We start from the raw sequence: 18691 nt of genomic DNA, 5'->3' as shown, positions 1-18691 counted from the left end.
TGCTCTTGGGAGCTCACTGGACAGCCCTTCCCTTGCACAAAGTCCCTCTCCCTGAGTGCAAACCCAGCTGCTGGACCAATCCCACTGTCTTCCAGCTGTGCTAACACTACAGGGAACTGGGATTCTGCTGGACCTGGTGAATAATGTTCTTCAGCCAGATGGGGTGAGAAGAAGCACAGGAGATGCTTACCAGCTCTTCCTCCTAAATGGGACTCCAGCTTGCTGCACTGTGTTCATCCCATAACAGAAACTCCTCGGTTCAGCAGCACAGACTGAGACCAGGGCTGCTTCAGTGAACGTCTGAACTCCTCCCTGCACAGGGCATTCAGGGACCACAGCGTTGTCCCCCTGCTCCCAGCAGCAGCTCTGCTCATGCTGGTGTCCCCAGGCTGAACCATGCAGGCTGAGCCATGCCCTTTAACTCACTGCATCGGTCTTCTAACATTTTAGAGAAAACCTGCAAAGCAAAGAGCAAACCTTGCAGTGAGCCAGAGGTGAGGCTGCACCTGAAGCATGTGTCCTGTTTGCAGCACTGCTCCTGTGCAAAGGGGCAGAGCTGGCAGAGTTTTGCAGTCTTCTTGCTTACTTTGCTGCACCATGCAGCTCCCTGGTCAGAACGAGGGTAAGGGTTTTTCAGAAGCTAATGACAAAGATAGTGCATATTTGTGCTGATAATTGCATTTCACAATGCAGAACTTAATTGCTCTCAAAACCTTCAGCAGCAAATGAGACACCATGTGCTGCTCCTCCAAGGGTAAGGAAACAAGAACATAATGTCAGCTCAAGCAGCATTTCCTCAGAGCAAAAATATTTCCACACTCCAAATACTTGGACCGAGAGCAGCCAGAAGACCCAAAATAAGTATCATACATCCCGGCCAGGGGCTCTGTGCTCCCAGTTCTAAGCAGTGATTAATTAGGATGAGGCCAAAAGCAGGAGTGACTTCTCCATCCTCCAGCAGCTGACGGCAGCGATCCCCCCAGCTCTAGGTGTGCTCCAGGATGGCCCGCTGGCTCTGTGCCACTTCAGAGGCAATTTGGTCCTTTGGACAGTGTGTGACTTTGGACAGGACCCCTCAGCAGAAGGCTTTCAAGGATAGATGATCCCATGCCCTACCCAGGGCCACGCACCACCTCCCTCATTCTCTAATGCTATGGTCCCAAAAGCCCAGGTCAGACCAGCCTGTCTACTCTTCCCTACATCAACTCAGCTCACAATTGAGAGCTGTACAAAAATATTCAACTCTTGCACTTCTTGAGGTCTGCAAAAAGCCAGCCCAAGCTTTGTTCTTCTGAAAGAAGTTTTGTGAACTCAGGAATGTGCCGAAGCTCAGCTCACCTGGATGGGGCTCTGAGCACTGCAGGTGTCCCTGCTCACTGCAGGGGGTTGACACTCTTAGAGTGACCTCTAAGGCCCTTTCTGACTCAAAAGATTCAATGATTCTATGCCCTTGGGAGCTATGGCTAACCAAACGTTGGTATTTTCTCTAGAATTGAGAAGATGCTGAGAACATCCTGAGGAACCCATCTGTATGAGTACCCCTGATTCTGTCTGCTCGCCCCTTCTCCGATTTCTTCTGCACTTCGATGTGCAGAGGATGTGTGTGAAGGTCTTGAAGGTCTTGAACCTTTCTTCAGGCTTCTGCCTGGTGCTGGGGAACCAACTGAATTAGTGTGACTGCTGTATGATGGCAGTCCATGTATGTAACAGGGAAATTTGGTAGGCAGCAGCCCAGCGTGTCCTGGGGAGCAGGGGGTCACCATGAACCTACGGGCACAAGGACTTGGCTGAAGGAAGTTCGCAGGGAGAAGCAGAGCCCTCCTGCAGGCACCTGCTCTGGGTAGGCACCAAAACACCACAGCTGCTGTTCTTTTTATGGGCTTTGCTCTTCTTCCCTGATGAAACGATAAGGCAACAACAGTTTCTTTCAAAAGACCTCCAACGACTCGCTTAGGAAACTGCAGATGTTAAAATCAGTTTAGAACTGCAACCGACTTCCTCCAGGCAGGGTGAGTGGGAGATAAATTACAGCAACTGCAGCACACAGAGGTATTTCTGGAGGCACCTGCTGCCGGAATTAGGATTATAGTCATACAATAGCACGATTTGGGACTGCGAGGAGAACTGAGCCCAGCTCCTGGCTCCACACAGCACTGCCCACAACTAATGGCACTCACCCCAACACTTCTCCAGCTTCAGCAGCCTTGGTGCTGTGATGGCTGCGCTGGGGGCTTCTTCATCAGCGGCCTTTGCAGAGCCCCACGTAACGCTGCAGAGCTCAGTTTCAAGTGCCTGCAGTTCCACAGAGGCTCCTATGAGGCACCGTCTGCTCCCTGAGTCTGAAGCCAAGACCCTATGGTTGGACCTCAGCGCTTTTGGGGTTTCTTTATTTTTCACTTCTACCCAAAGTATACTGAAGAATGGAAACAGCCATTCCAGTTGGTGAGAGGGGAAATGTCTTCCTTCTCCTTTGTTTGGTCAGTTGCCATAGGCAGTGTGTTTTTTTCTGGATCTAGGTGTCTTCTAGGGAAAGCAAGGAGAAAAACTGCAACTCTGAGCAAGACAGGAGGAAAAACCTGTTTGTCTCCAGTATCTCCAGCCTTCTCTCACCTGATCAGAGACACCACGTTCTGAGGCACTACAGAACTCAGCAGCTACATGGGAGGATGAGACACTGAGTAGCTTGAGCACGGCTGGAGACTGATGTCCACAAGTCCTTGCCAATTCTGGGCACTCTGTGATCCAGGCAGTCTAACAGTGTAACTACACCTGATGTCTCCTCCTCCAGAATTAGGTCTCTTGTGACAGGAGAGACAAAGAGTTTCCATTCACTCATGGTGACCGCAGGGAAGGCAGGGACCCACGTGAGGGGCTATGGAGCATCCTCAGGGTGCCAGGGACTGGGGCTGTTCTTCCACCACACACCACCACCACTCCCAAATAAGCGACACTGAAGCGGGTGCTTTTTTAAGGAAAATGTATTTTTGTGAAAATAGACTTTATTATAATAAAATTTGATATTAAATAAAAACATACCTTATCACCAACATCTGCGGACACTGTGCTGGCATCATTCACATACCTCACATAACTGTTCTTCTCAAAACAAGTACCCACTGAAACATGCAAAGAAAGAAACACAGCAAAGGATAGAAACCATGTCGTACAAAACTCCGTGGCTTAGAAAGGGATGTGACTGAACTGAAGGAACGCATCATCTCATATGGAAACAGCTGCAACCTCTCCATCCCCAGCTCTGCTCTCCAAACGCTCCAACAAGTGAGGAGCAGCGCGCTGAAACAGCCGAGTGAAATGGTGAGAGAGGTGGACAAAAACCAAAATAAATACATAAATAAATAAATAGAGAAATAAATAAATAAGGCGGAGTCCCCAGCCGGCGCGTGGTCACGGCGAGCCAGCAGCTTACAGCAGCCCAGGCCATTGGCAGAAGCATCGATCCCCTCCTGGGTGTCGCCCCTTCCTCCATGGGAATCCGTGCTGAAGCACCACTGAGGCAGTGTGGGATGCTCCTAGGCACAGCTGCGTATTTACAGGTTTACAGTACAAATAACTCACTTGTCAGCCCAGAGACAGCAAAGGGGATTCACAGGAAAAGTGCAAATTTTCTTTGCAGGAAGTGAAGGACTCGACACAACTTCCTTTGGACCAGAGAAATACCAGGGGTGTAGTACAAGGGAGCTCTTCCTAAGGGGCTGGGGCTTTGCTGGGAAAAGCCATTGAGCTAACTTACAGCCAGAGTATATTTCTTAAATTAAAATATTTACAGGGAACCGGTGCATCGAGGGCTGCGAGGAGCAGGACGCCCTACTGCAGAGGAAGCTGCATCCTAGAGCCTGGGCCTCACACACCTCAGTGCCGTGACACTTCCAGAGCCGCTGCCCACCTGGGGGGCACCCATGGCTGAGCTCTCAGCAGAGCACGCAGCTCACCTGCTGAGGAGCTTCCTCTATTCAATAGAACTTTTCTGCTATGAAAATACTCTAATCAGCTTATTGCCAGGGCTTCTCCTGAATTGTCAGTGCCTGTGTGGATTGCACAGGCAGTCCACACACGGCGATAAATCCCTTGTTAGTCTTTCTTACTGGACCCAAGTTTTCTGAAGAGCTTTTTTCCTTTGATGAAGAAGCCTCTCTTCTTTTTACTCTGTAAGTCGCTGCATTTGAGAACAGCCAGCGATGCCCGCTCTGGACGCTGCTGGCCCGTGGCAAGGCAGGAAGGAGGTGCAGGAGGAGTCGGTGAGAAGTCACTGTGATCAACAGATCCATCTGGATTTAACTGGGTGGGAGAAGAGAAAACAAAGGAAAAGAAGGATATTATGCCAACACAAACCCCAGCCAGAAAACCCTGCCTTCTCCCACCACTCTGTCCCTCACCCAGCAAGGCTCAGCCCCTCCATGGTTGCAGATTCAGTTAGGAAGCTTCTGGTAAAGTGTTCTCTACTTCTCACCCAGACACTGCCTGACCTCAGACACTCCAAGATTCCTTAACTTCAAGCTACAAACAGTATAGCAGAAAAGCCTCGCTGAGGACCTGATGGAAGATGCTGCTTCACAGCTGAAGAAACAGAAGTTCAACATCTCCTGAGTGCAAGGATGGAAAGACTGCCTGCTGGGTGCCTGCAGTCAGGGCAGGATGGGGGCTCCCTGCACAGCCTGGGCAGATCTGAAGCAGCTCAGCAAACTGCACAATTGCTCCTGCCAATCTAGGCATGAAAGACTGCACGCAAAAGGAGAGGCAGGCACCAGGCCAATTCAGAAATGACACAATTGTTTTCAGGAATGACAGCTCATTGTCAAATAGTTACAGGGAAATGGCTGCAGTTCCCTGTCTTTGTGGCTACAAGTCCTGATTCCCAGCTGTGGTACGCGATGCCCAAGCAGACTTCCATGCACAGAGGCACTCATACACACACACAGATATTCTCAGAGGTCTCCAGATGGCAGAAAAACAACAGGAATCACTTTACAGATTCATCTGGTAAGAGATAAAGGATGCTAAAATCAGGGTTTCTTCCCTGTGAGAAAAATGGAGACAGAACCACTCTGGCAAGATCCTGCTGAAAGCTGTTGGGGCTGATAACAGTGGTGTTAGCTGGCAGGGGATGGTTTCCAGTGCTCTCTTGGGTATTGCTGATTAATCCAACCACACAAAAGCAAGTCAAACACAGATCTCCTCCCGCTGCTCCCCTCAAAACAGGGGATCTGACCCCCAGGCCTCAGCATTGATTCTTTGTCATCAGACAGAACAATTATCCACACAAGGTTGGTTTTAGGGACTAAATGTTACTGCTTTCTTAACTTGATGGGATCCCAGGAGGTTTGAGGAGTATACTGAGGAAGGAGTGAAATCAAGAAGTGAAAAACAGGGGGATCCTGCAAAGGCTACGTGAGGCATTTCTACAGTGGTAGAGCAGCAGGTCTGAATTACAAAGCAGATCTTTTCTAAACCTGAATACCCAGCACTCCTACATTCCCACTGCAGTCCCCAAAACCACCAGATAATCGTTCAAAACAGCACTTTATGTGCTGAACACGGCTCCAATTTAATACAGAACTAACTGAGCAGGTAAAGACCTGCCAGCAGAGGGCTTTAGGCTGGTGTCAGAGCCCCAGAGCAGCTTCTCAATCTACAAGCAAGAACAGGAACAAGCTGCAAGTGTGGAACTCTCTAATAGGCTGGTTAGGAAATGGAAGAGATCTTCTCACACAAACTTACATGGTTGCTCTCTCTCTATGTATCATTCATATCTATCACTGGACTCTTCTCTTCCTCATTCTCTGAAGGAAAGAACCGCCATGGGTGCATAATACAGGCAGAAATAAATACATGAAATCAATTAGAATGGAATACTTTCTGAAGATGCTTTACAATCAGTCTGACAGAAACTGTATTGGCAATGCAAAAAGATTTATTCAGCAGCCATGGCATTAAAGCAGGCCACTCCTAGCTGCTGAACAGCAGTGTTTCAGTGCCCTCGCTTGTGATCATAACTTCTTGGATACTCCTCTTTGCACTGCATTTTTTACTGCTCACTCCAGCCAAATTGATGTCAGTTTGAAAGTTAAATTGCTTTACCTTTATCTGTTGTCAGCATTTTAAAATTTGCTCAGAAATAGTTCTAATAATTCACCTTCCCCAGTTCAACATTCAAATTGTCCTTATTCTCAAGCCTTTGTCATATCAGAATGCAAAAAGCAAATGGGAAGAAGAGATCTGGTGAAAACTTGAAATCCAAGAAGTTATAAGCAATTCAAAAACCACTCCTCATGCTGCAGAAGCTTCTGTTAAGACTTGAAGTAGCTTTAACACAGCCCAAAGCTCAGACAGGATACACGGTGAGGATACATGCTCATTGATGAGTTAGCTTTTAAGATGAATGAAGCTGGCAAATTTGATGGGAGACTTGTTATGCTGTGTTTAATATTCAAACAGTGCTTCCCTAAAGGCTGCCAGGGGCTTTTGCACTCCCCCTGACCATTCACCCCAACCCAGAGATGCTTCCATCTGTGTTCTGCTAGATACACACACCAACACCACTAAAATGGCACACTCCTAAACTATGGAATGAATATGTGGAAGACCAGAAAGCCTCAGGTGGGGCTGTATCACACAGTGCCCCTAAAATATTCTATAGGCAGACATGTTCCTTCTGCCCTACCTATCAGGAGCTCTGCTTATAGGTGTGGATGCTGTGATTGCTATGACAGCCAACAACTCTGTGGGTCAGGTTCTGCCTCTCCTCAGAAATCACTGAATGTACTTGAATGTAGGTAGGTAGCACAAGCTTGGTTAGGAGCAGGGTAAACATACTGCTTTTACAAAGAGACAGGCAGACAAGCACGCCCTTCGTATTTGGAAGCTGTTCAGATACATCTGGACTGCAAAGCAGAAGCAGAGATCAGGACTGTGTGGAGTCAGAGTGGTGAACTGCTGCGTCCAGGGGAACAGGAACCTGCTGCAGCACACAGCACAAGTGGAAAGGACAGAGCAGAGGGAGCAGCAGCAAACTGCAGGGCAGCAAGCAGAAGCAGCTGGTGCTCCCTGCCCAGCAGCAGAGCAGACGTGCCCTCAGGATCCTGTAAGCTCATGACACAGCCTGGGATACGGCAGGCCAAACCGACGTCTTATTGGTGAGGAAGCTGAGACACAGAAGAGAAATGCAAACAGGTACAAGAGCACAGGGGCTGCGTATGCCACGAACACCATTTGCTGAGCCACATACTTCACATTTGCAAGCAGCAGATCAGGTCTCTGAGCCCAAATGGTTAACTGAATTTCCCATTATTTCCCATGATTTTTTCACCGAGATTTCTGGGACCCAGACTGGGGCTGGAATGACAATTCTTGGACATCTGAGCTGGCCTTTGCCAGCTGTTACCTGAGAGGATGTCAGATGTGGAATAAGTTGTACTACCAATTCAGCCTGTTACAACTGTACTGGCTCAGGTCTCCTTTGACACCTTCTGTTCTAATTGATGGATAATTTGGGAAGAGTAAATTGTTCTGACGGAAACAAGAGAAGAAAACCCTCCCTGAATACTTGTTTCCACTCAGAATTTCGACCTGTGCAACCTCCCAGTTGCCAAACCATGGTAATAAGAGCTCATTAAATACTGCAGTTCCTCAGCACATACCAGCATTTGTGGGCTGAGATCAAAGGGACTGAGTATCCTACACAGACAAGCATGAGAGACCCAAAACTGCTTCTGGGTTTAGGAGATGATCCAGTAAATTATCCATAAACCTTATTTCCGATGCATTCCTGACACCTCTCACAGAAAGGCATTGAGGCTGTGGGACAAACACTGCACCCACAAAGCTTGATGTGCTGGGCTGCAGAGGGTGCCTGTGGCAGACCAGGCAGGGACAGAGAGATGAGTGAGCAAAAGGAGGAGCAGAGCATGAAAAATAGGACAAATGACAGTGCAAGGAGTTAGAAAGCTAGCGTGACACCAGTGAAGAGACTAACAGGAAGATTCAGGACAACACACTGCCTTTAGGAGTAGCTCACAGCCGACCTGGCTTTGCTCTTCCACACTTTTATGGGTCTGTGTACCTCCCTGTCTCCCACTGTCTAGAATACCACAGCACAGAGGATTTGGGAGTTACCAGAGAGGTGCCTTTTGGCCTCACCCACTGAGGACTGACTGAATCCGGCATGTAACCCAAATCTCCTGCTGAAGCATTTGCTTGAAAAGCATCAGAAACATAAAGCAAGGGGGGACAGCCCAACCTTGGAACTCCTTGCATCTGTGGGTTGCTCTCAAAGCTTCAGGCCATGAATTCATTCATCAGATCTGGTTGAGAAACTCCCCTGTATCTTTTGAATTTGTCTGAGAGCACCTTGGACAGGATTAAGATGCATTTAACTTGGGAGAGGTGGGAAAACATTGGTGCTTAGTTGTTAATAATCCCAGAAATCCTTCACGTGGATATGAACATATCTGAGGAATACTGTGCCTGGGAAGCCACCTGAACCGTTCTGTGTGCAGTGGCATTTCACACTGACCCCTGTGAGCATCTGAAGAACTTGCTGTTGGAACCTGCCATGTTCTTTGCTCCCCTAACCAAACTGAGCATGAGGATTCCATGAATGTTGCTCCTTGGTACCTTTTTTTCATATTAAGGTTAAATCTTTAAGAACTCCTGGTGCTCCCCTCTAAAATCCTGAGCTCCTATGGGATGAACTGAGCTGCATGCAATCGCTGATGTGACTCCATGAGGTGCTGCATGCTGTGCAGAGCCCAGTCTCCAACCACGTCACAGTTTGAATGTCTGCACTACGCAGCCACGCAGTCTTACCTGGCTCTCAGCGCCCAGCAAAAAACTGTCTTTATCTTTTGAGTGAAGCTCCTCAGCCACGTCTCCATCTGAGGTTACAGCCTCCAAAAAGTTAGATGGGACAAGCCCTCTCTGCTGGTTCAGCTCTCCCTGCAAGATCAAGACTCAGTTCCCACATCAGGTTTCCTGGCTGAGGCAGAAATAAACAGAGGAGCAGGCCAGAGAAGGCCTGAGAGAAGCCCAGGGACACACTCATGTTGGAAGCATCCTCAGGAAATTTCACAACTCACATTCTTGCTTGCTTAGTTGTGGAACAACTCAGAATGCAAAAACACAGGAGATTACAAGAAGAAAAGCTGACAGTGAGCCACAACAAATATATTCCAGGAACACAGAAACATCAAAGTTGTAAACTATGAAGCCTCTTTGCACTCTACAAGCTCAAAAAATTCCCACTGATGTCCTGGAAGCAACAACATGGTTGTGCCAAAGGCTACCTACAGGCTTTTCATTTACTCTGGTATTTTGCATATGTTTATGTATTTCTAAAGAATGAAGTACTGCTGGTACAACATTCTTGTCTCTGCTCACTGACATCTCGAGCTACAAACCAAGCTCAACTGTCATTCTAAAATATTGTCTCCAGTTCATCAGCAGGTAGCTGGGTGAGACAAAACCACTCCTGCAATGTTGCTTGGACAACAGCACGAAGGAAGTCAAACAAAACATTCACAAGACTCTCCTCTGAATTTACCCCAGTTGTGAGTCTCACCCTTTACGTGTGAATACAGACTTTTCTGTTCAGGAAAAGATGAGCTAAGGAATGTGCCTAACACACAGCTCACTGGCAGGCAGAGTCCCCAGCTATTCACAGTAAATCAAGCAGATATCAGTGTTTGCTGAAGTTGGGATGTGGTAGGACAGAGGTCAGTGCACATTTTTATCCTTGTGTTACCATTCCAGCCTCCTGCCCTAGACAAGACCATGTGTCAGAGTCCTTGGTGACAAATCAGCTTGCAGCAGAGAGTGATGCAGCTGCTGACGTACACTGCAGGAAAATGTATTCTAGGCTTTGGGAAAGCTGCAGTCAAGTTACACCAAGAAAGAAACTCATAACCACGTGGATATTAGTTTAGAGGAGTACAGGCTGCAAGAGACAATCTGCCTGCACTGAACAGGGACGTGTTCATTTCTTCCATTAGCAAAATAATATATTTTGTCCCCTAATTTCTGCTCTCCTGCCACTAGATGGATTCCAAGGATTTCAGATGTAGCCAAAGGACCTTCCCAATCCCAGGACTTACGTAGTAGAATCCATCATCATCCATGGACCCAAACACAGTGATAATGTCCCCTGCACTGAAAGTCAGTTCAGCCTGCAACGAGCGAAAGAGAACAAATGAGCAAAATGATCCCAGAGGAGCACTGCCAGAATTTCTCACCAGAAACACAAGGCCACCCTGGGCTGCTTGTACAGTCTCACAAGTGATGATGGCCACTGTGTGAAGACTTACAGGACCAGAATTCAGCAGGACAACCAAATTGGGAAACTGGAATTCAGTGTTAAGGAAGCATTTCATAAAATAAGACAAAAACAAAGTGTGTTCCTGAAACCAATTTTGATAAAGCTTCAAAATGGTTGAAAACCACTAGGTTAGGTTCAAGACCTAACATCTATTCCAGAAAGTGGCACTGAGAAAAAGCTGAACAAACATCAGGAAAAAAAAATACATATATATTTTTAAATATAAACACTAAATCCTCTTCCCGTGGATGATCCTTTTCAGGATGCAATGCTCAAGGGTTGGTTACTACCAGAAATGCATATGAGCAGGAAGATCTAACCTGAGAACACAGAATTACTGCACAGGAGCTGTGATCTGTTGTCTGCCACTTGAGGGCAGAGTCCTTGGAGCACAAGACCAAGGTGAAAGGTACAAGTATTCTCATCTAATGGAAGACATCTCCCAGTGGCAGTGAAACAGCTGCTCTAAGAAGATCTGGAGTCTCCAAATAGGCTGTGTAAAAGGCAAGTCCCATTGAAGAGACTAGCTCTACACACGTGAAAGGGTTGGCTGGAAGAGACCCACTTCTAATATAAATATATAATATATATAAATATATAAATATAATATATATAAATACATAATATATTTATATTATGTAGTTCCCAGGACTCAATTTCTCTCCTGAGGCTGTAGGTGCTTACTGCTGGTTGTGAATGGCTTTGTTCTAGCAGAAAGAAGCTTCTGGAGAACTTCACTCACAGACACAAAAAATTGCACAGCTGATCCCAATAGGACTTATTGCAGGAACATAAGCAGCAAATCTAGTGACCAAATTCCTGATGAATCAAGTGACCAGATCTTCTGGGAGGGTGCATAGGGAGCAGCTCCAACTCTGCAACGTGGACAGGGTCTTACTGACAAGGTTTCAGAAGTAATCTTCAGCCAGATGTGTGAATACCCATGTGGATGCTGTTTAATGCATGCTCTCATTATACCTCTCCTAAGACAGCTCATCACCCCATAACACTCTGTCCTCAGAAGATTCTCTTGTTCATAAGACACCTGAACCAGGCAGCAAGCATTATCTGCACTGTGCCACCTCTTGGTCATCTGTTCTTTTTAGTATACATGGAGAGAACCTGAATTCAAGCCCCATTACCTTTGCTCAGAGTAGACTAATGCTGCTACAAAGGAAGAAAGAACAGAGCATGCTGTAATTTAGAAAGCCTTTTTTTTTTTTTTTTTTCCCCACACAGTGCTCTGCAATCTTTCCACAGGAAATACTTATCCACAAAACTGCTGTCTGGATTATACCTAGAGACTGCTTGAAAAGCCACAATTTAGAGGACCAATCCATTAAACTGGAGCTAAGTCCTCTTTCTCGAATGAAGATCTACACAAATCTTTGCCTTGTCAACACAACAGATGAGCTCCAAGACTGTCAGTATCAGAAGTCAGTTCAAACCCTTAATGGGATTCTCCTTTTACTGCAGGATGTCCAGGGTCACTTGCTAAAAGCAGGGGCTGTTCAGTCCTGTCTGAGCACTTCCAGGATGCTGCAGGGCCCTGAGATGCTCACAGAGCTTCACAGAGATGCACACTGAAAATCATTAGGGATATGTTGCTTCGTATTTGCAGATTGCTGAACACAGTTATCTCTGACAGAGTGTATCAGCAAAGTTTACATTTTAAGACTTGTTTTAGCAGCTATATTGTCATGCTATAATCACCTTAGTTTTGACCGAAGTACTAAGTGTAAAAAAGAAACCTGTCAGAGGACTGAGCAGTTGCTGGTTACCTCTGCATCTGCATTTGGAGAGCTCTCCTTGGGGTTGTAGTCGAAGACAGCCACCATACTTCGAGGAGTCAGCAGTTCAGCTTCAAAGTCCTGATGCTTCTGTCCTGTAGGACAAAAACATAACAAGATTTACTGAGCTGTAAGTTAAAAGAACATTCCAAACTGTAGCAACTCCTTCACCGTTACTGGGAGTGAATTGAGTAGAAGTAATACAAAGGAGAAAGTGAATGGGCAAGAGATCTTAAAGGCCCCAGAGATATCTGATAAAACAGCCTTCTGCTCTCCTGCATCCCTTTACAATCACAGAACTGGTGACACCCTGCAATCCACTGTCCTGGTATTCTGTCTATAGATATATAGGATATATAGATATATAGGAATGTTTGTTTTCATGTATTTTATTTTCTATTTTAACACGCACACTCAACACTGTCTCAAATGGACATTTCTCACCCCTCCACATAATGCTTTGCTGCTGAGCTACAAAACTGGTTTTCTGTGCGCCCATCCACACCAGCACAGAGCTCAGCACCAAGGGAAGGCAGGCCTCACAGCTCAGACTTCGCAGTGCATTTCTACAACCTCCTGCTTGCCTGTTTGCTCAGCCCCATTTCTTCTTCTAGACTTATTCTGCAAAAACAAAGCCTGGCACCACAGAAAATATAAATTGTTCACTTCTTCATCTTATGGATTTACATCCTGCTTCAGGTAGACACTGGGTGGCTTAGCAATGGGTTTGCAGGTGTGACATCAACAAATCTCAATATGTCACAGCAGGGTTAGAATCCCCTCAAGAGACACTGGATTTTAGGCACAGCAGCACCAGATGAGTAAGCAAAACCTTTACCTTCTAACACTCCCTGGTTAGTCAAAGGTCACTTCACTCACTACTAAAGAACTAAAGCTCTTCCTTCCTGAGAATGCCCATTTTCTTACAGTGCTCTAAAGGATGAAAAAGGGACTTGGATTCACACTTGGCCACAAAACTTGCATCTGCTCATATGATCATATGTTAGCAACACAGCATTCCTCTTCTCATGGTAATAAAGAGCAGTTCTCACCTGGATGAGACTTGTACTTCTCCTGTTTATCTAGTTCTGTTGGGGAGGAAAAAAAAAGTATCCAGTCAATGGATGTCCATCTTTCGATAGTGTCCACATCACACAACTGACAAACAACAATAAAAAGAACAAAGATCACAGCAGCAAACAACAGAAGCAAACTGTTCATGCAACTCAAAGCCTAAGCCAGTAACCATGACTCAGGGACGTAATAAGACGCAGAGGTCAAGCTCCAAAACTATAAAAGACATCACTGTTGTTAAAAACTTAACACCAGCAGGGATGGGCTCTCTTTCCACTTCCTAGCAGTCGTACAGAGACAAACATCTGAGGGTCCTGTAAGCAAGTAGTACAAATTCAATGCAGTCTGTAATCCTATTGCAAAAAATCAAAGAGGAAGCAGTGGGTGACACAGACCTTTCTTGGAGCGTCTGGGTTTTGGAGGAGGGACGGTTTGGCGGCGTGGAGGTGGAGAAAATGTGCCATTTCCTTAATAAAAATCCAAAAAAGCAAATAAATAGACAAGAGAAACAGACAGTGAATGGAAAGTGAAAAGCATCTTGAAGAGCGAACAGGCAACAGAGTGGCACGACACGCTTCCCCTGGGAAGCAGACACCAAGATTTCTGTGCACAGAGCCCCAGTCTCCATTTACCATATGTGGACTCAGATGAAGCATGATCCACATGCTAAGTACACAGAGAAATCCACACTGCATTTTTGCCCACTAATGATATCGCAGTACACAGCAGACAAACTTCACTTTGCAGCTTTGCTGCATTTTATCTTTCAGAGGGAGCATCACAAGGATAAAATAAAGCCTTTGTACCATCAATACCTGGAAAAAGACAAGTGAGGGGCATCCCATCAGCTCAGGTGCAAAGGGACTTTGAGCTGGAGCTAAAACTTCTGCACAGAGCATGGTCAGTCCTGCCTTTGGACCAGGCTGCTCAAATCTCTTCTCACTGGGTCTCTTCTCCTGGCTAACGAAGCCACGCTCCCTCAGCCTCTCAGTGCAAACTGTTCAAACAAATCCACTGTCCCTGCAAACTGCGTGGCTGTTCAATGCTTGAAAATGTCCCTTGAAGTTCCACAAGAGCGAAAAGAGGATTTCTGGAGAAGTCACTATATGCATTCCTTCCCCAGCTGAGCCTGCAGGAGCTCCCAGACCAACCACTCCAAGGCCCTCCCTTACTTACAAGGCAGCAGGAAAACAAGAGGCACATACAGCCCAGCTGCCTAAAGAAACAAGATCTGGTTTTTGTGCTCACACTGCTGTGAGGTGTGTTTCTCACTACCACTGCACTTCAGAAAACACTCAAATCCATTGTTTCTGCAGTCTCAGAGCTACTGAGGTTTTTATTCTGAGAACATGCAGGGTGAGGGACAGGGAGCCCTGTACATCCACATGGAACAAAGGCCACCACAGGCATCTGGCCATCTCTGAGCACCAGAAGATACACTCAATAAATGCACTGCAAATGTTCTGAGTGTGAGAAAAGCCTTACTAAAATCTCTGCTCCCTCCAGATGTGAGAGGGGCTGCGAGTCACAAACCTATCAAAAAGCATTCAGCCACAAGATGAAAGGTATTGACTGTGTGCCTCAGGACTCACAGGACCCTCAGGACGTGACACCACTATTGCAGATTCTGTCACTCAAGCAGGGCCAGCCCTGCAGGCTCAATTATAAACTTGCAAAAGAAGGGACAGCACGGAAGTCAGAACTGTGCATTGATACTCTGGGGGCAAGCCCTAGGGATTATTTGGGTGGGCTGCATCAGCTGCAAAGCTTGACAGAGTGACTGAGCTTTCCACTTTCAAAGCCAGCACAGCACACACATTAAGAAGATACAGTACCTATGCTGTCCGTTGGTGGGTCAGCAGGAAGAAACCCTTGCTTTAGGAGCTGCATCTTGATTTCATTATTCTCCACCTGGACTTCAGATACCATGTTACAGGGTATGTATCCCTCTCTTCCTGCACATTCACCCCTGTAGAAGCCATCAGCATCCTTGTCTCCGCACACCTGCGAGGCAAAAGATAGGCCAAGGACTGTTGATGCTGCAGGGACCAAGACAGAAAGCAAAAGGAGAAAGGGAATCCAAAAAACTCCCAAGATGAGGGGGCTCTGCCTCCCAAGGTTTATGTTGTCCTTGGAAAAAGAAATGGATCCACATGGAGCAGAAGACGTTCACCAAGGTCTGCTCCTACCTTCAGGATCTGCCCCTCCTTAAACGGGAGCTCCTCTTCTGCCGCATCAGGGTTAGGAGACATGGAAACAGGATCGTAATCAAACAGGGCCACAAATATTCTTATGCCATCATCTGTAACAGTGGTTTCTGAAGCAGAGCTCCTTGGAGGACCTAGGCACAGTCAGGGGACACACCAGAGAAGATGTCAGCACCACTTCCTTGCCACAGACCCGCATGGCTCAAGTACTGCCCAGCAGTCCCCCTATGCAATTTCCAGCAGCCTATCTTGCTGCCAATTCTCTCCTCCTTCCCCACTCACCTGGACTGGAAAGCAAAGGCTTCTGCATTTGGCATCTTCTTAAGCTCCTGCTCCCTCTTCTGCTGGGAGTCTGCCAGGTAGCTGAGCCAGGCAGCTCCTGGCCCCTAGGATCTTTATTACCAGATGCCTGCAATAGGAACCACCAGAGAGTTAGTAGCAGCCTCTGCCTTCCAACTCATGTGAACAGCGCTCAGCCCAAACGCACTCCACAAAGAGCAGTGCATCCAAATGCAACATTCCTCTTCAGGGACACTCGAGAGCTGAAAATGCTATGGGAGTTGGAAAAGAGAGCTAAATGCAGACAGGCACCCTGCCTGACAGTGATGTGAGGATGCAGGAAAGGGCATTTCAAGGGAAGGCAATGACATTACAGTCATCAACTACAGAAAGCTTTCATGAATCAGCTTATTTCACCAGGGATTCTCATATGGGTCCCACAGTCTCTTGCTGTAGGTGGGAAGACCCAGTGTGAAAAGGAATACTGCATCGGTGACACTTGATCATTTGGCAGGAAAAGCAGAAGCAGCTAATACAAGAAAAGCCACGGAGCAGCACAGAACTACACAATCTCCCAGATATTCTTCCGGATGATCCTAGAGAAGGGTCCTTTCTCTGGACAACACTGAACAAAGCAAGATACAGGCAGGCCAGGGAAGCAGAAGGGAAGCTAACACCACTGCAAGCTGCTTCAAAGCCAGAATAGGAAAAGTCACCCAACCCTTTTGTGCAAGGAGGTGCTACGTATCCCCTTCCAAGGATGTTCGAGCCTCCTTCTCCAGCCAGGTGACTTACAGTCCTGCTCCCAGCCTTGCTCCTCAGAGCTGCTCTCACACCTCAGTGCTTCCTGGCAGAAGGATCGCAGGCGCCAGCTTGGAGACCCAGCCCACTCCATACCCTGCTCTTCTACTCTCTCCAGTCTGGTCAGGTTCCTTCTGCCATCTGTGTGGATAACTTCAGATTGACTGGAGCAATCGCTCCATTCCCCCTGACAGTTCTGGGCCCCTTCTGGCCACAGCCTGCTCTCAGGAGGGGATGAACAGGTCGAATCCTGATCGTCTTCAGAGTCATACTCAATGTCTATTTCCAGGCTCCCGGAGCTGGAGCAGTGTGCTGCCATCCCAGCAGGTTCTGCAAACCCTGAAACCACTGTTTTCCCATAGTTTCTTCGAGAGGCGCTTTGCCTAGCACGAGTGTACGCATCAAACCCCTCCTTACCAGCAGAGCTGCTCACAATGTTCAGCTCCTCCCGGAGGCTGGGAGCTCTGTACAACCCACCTCCCATCTGGCTGCAGTTGCCCAGCAGACGACTGCAGTGCTCTGTGGAATCATTCTGTCTCTTCCTACCCATCTCAGGTCGACCCCGCATCTTCTCTCGATAGTTACTTCCCTTCTTCTTGCTCCGAGTGGGGCTTTCCCCACTCTCGGACTTCAGATCATTCTGTTGGTAGCCCCAGTTCCAGTTTGCCCTTTTCTGACTCCAGCTGGGGCTCATGTGGTCAGCACTCCCTCTACTCTCCTTAGCAGTCTGCTCCTCCCGTGGAGTCTGAGCAGACAGATCGGGGGAGGAATCACTACCATCTGCCTTTGGAAATGGATCCTGGGTGCTTAGTGGTTTCTCAGACCTTTCTGCAATGTACGTAGGTGCTTCCAAGGAGCCTTGAGGATTTTCCTTTTCCTCTGTAACACACTTCTCATCCTCATCTTCATCCTCATCCTCATCCTCAGTCACTTCAGGGATGCTAAACAATTTCTTGCTGTGGTTCTTCTGAAGTGGGAGCTCTAGTATCCTTTCCAGAATCTCCTCATCGCTGTCAGTATCACAAAGATCCATCTGTACCCAGCCCCCGAGAAAAGCCACAGCCAGGACAAGCAAAGGAAAAAAAGAGAGGAAATATGCATTAAAAAGAGAGATAAAGTTACAGGTGATTCCCTCCCAGCACAGCGATATGGAGCGGCGACTGTGGGCTGCAGAGAAGCAAGGGTAGGAAGCAAACGATAGCAATGGGTCTTCTGGCAAAAGACAATCAGATGAACTAGCAATGCAGTGGGAAGCAAGAAAGGCCAATGCATGGAAGAGCTCCCTCCCAGGCCCTGCCTCCACACAGACAGCTGTCTGCAACACCCTTCGTCCTGCCTGCTGGAACCCCCACAGCTCCACCACTCCCAGTCTGGATGGGGACAGGAGCTGAACAGTTCCTCTGCAGCTGCTCATTGCACATTGGAGCTGCTCAGTGTCCAGGAACCTCTCTGCACACACACTCACAGCCTGTGACCACAAGAGGACCCATAGTTCTCCCCTATCTCTCCGTCCTCACAATGCAACGTAAGGAAATGATCCTGCACAGCAAAATCCTGTAGCTCCAGGGAGACATGCATGCTTCTATCTCACTTGAAAGCTTGGAAAGAGCCTACCAGGTCACAAAAACCTTTTGGAAAAACACTAATGAATTTTAAAATTTGTTCTAAAAAACTGTCTACGTTATGTTTTGCCTCCTACTACCTTTATACTAAAATAAAAAGGTAGAATCCCAGAAACAGAGCATAATTTAGGCTAGAAGAGATCTGGAGGTTTGTATTCCAACCTTCCTAACAATTTACATCATGATATGTTCTAAAAACATTTACAGGTTACAAAACTTATGTAGCTACTGATGCTTTAAGCTACAGCCATGAGGATGCCAACATACAGAGAACTAAAAACTGAACCACAGAGGGAGAAAAAGGCAGTTGTAAGCTGTCTGATGATCACTCCATCCTCCATAACTTTTTCCAAACAAAAGCTGGTCTTGAGTTGTATTTAGAAAGAGTTAGAAGTGACCTCTGGAGATCTCTAGTTGAATCTCCTGCAAGGGCAGGACTGCATTATGTGCAATCTACTTGGCAGCAAGACTTTTGCCAACACTAAAGCAGTGTAAAGTTGTGTAGCTGAGGATTGAAAATGCCAAAGAACAGAGCTCCTCCACCTCTGACCCACGAGATCTGTCCCCAGGTTGCAACTCTCACCTGGGAAA

The 18691-nt window shown here is 47.1% G+C and overlaps 1 protein-coding gene across 7 annotated transcripts in view; it reads right to left on the bottom strand.

Moving 5' to 3' along the window:
* Positions 1 to 2652: 2652 nt before the first annotated feature.
* The window catches only part of TSPOAP1 (TSPO associated protein 1), a 62163-nt gene continuing 46124 nt past the window's right edge, over positions 2653 to 18691 (bottom strand). For 2 of the 7 annotated variants that reach the window (XM_052688604.1, XM_052688610.1), the window contains 10 exons: positions 16399 to 17511; positions 15681 to 15807; positions 15381 to 15532; positions 15027 to 15195; positions 13587 to 13658; positions 13170 to 13208; positions 12109 to 12212; positions 10107 to 10178; positions 8824 to 8952; positions 2653 to 4296 (listed from right to left, as the gene is read on the bottom strand). In XM_052688604.1, the coding sequence (XP_052544564.1) occupies positions 4090 to 4296; positions 8824 to 8952; positions 10107 to 10178; positions 12109 to 12212; positions 13170 to 13208; positions 13587 to 13658; positions 15027 to 15195; positions 15381 to 15532; positions 15681 to 15807; positions 16399 to 17511 (2184 nt within the window). In that variant the 3' untranslated portion in view covers positions 2653 to 4089. Of the gene's footprint in view, positions 4297 to 5736; positions 5799 to 8823; positions 8953 to 10106; positions 10179 to 12108; positions 12213 to 13169; positions 13209 to 13586; positions 13659 to 15026; positions 15196 to 15380; positions 15533 to 15680; positions 15808 to 16398; positions 17512 to 18691 lie in introns of all 7 variants that reach the window. The other 5 variants (XM_052688608.1, XM_052688605.1, XM_052688606.1 and 2 more) reach the window with 5 other exon arrangements.

The sequence above is a fragment of the Tympanuchus pallidicinctus genome, unplaced genomic scaffold, assembly GCF_026119805.1.
Source record: "Tympanuchus pallidicinctus isolate F22 unplaced genomic scaffold, pur_lepc_1.0 scaffold24, whole genome shotgun sequence".
In the NCBI taxonomy this organism is placed as follows: Eukaryota; Metazoa; Chordata; class Aves; order Galliformes; family Phasianidae; genus Tympanuchus; species Tympanuchus pallidicinctus.
The sequence above is the reverse complement of the archived record's forward strand: the minus strand, read 5'-3'. Positions and strand labels throughout refer to the sequence as shown.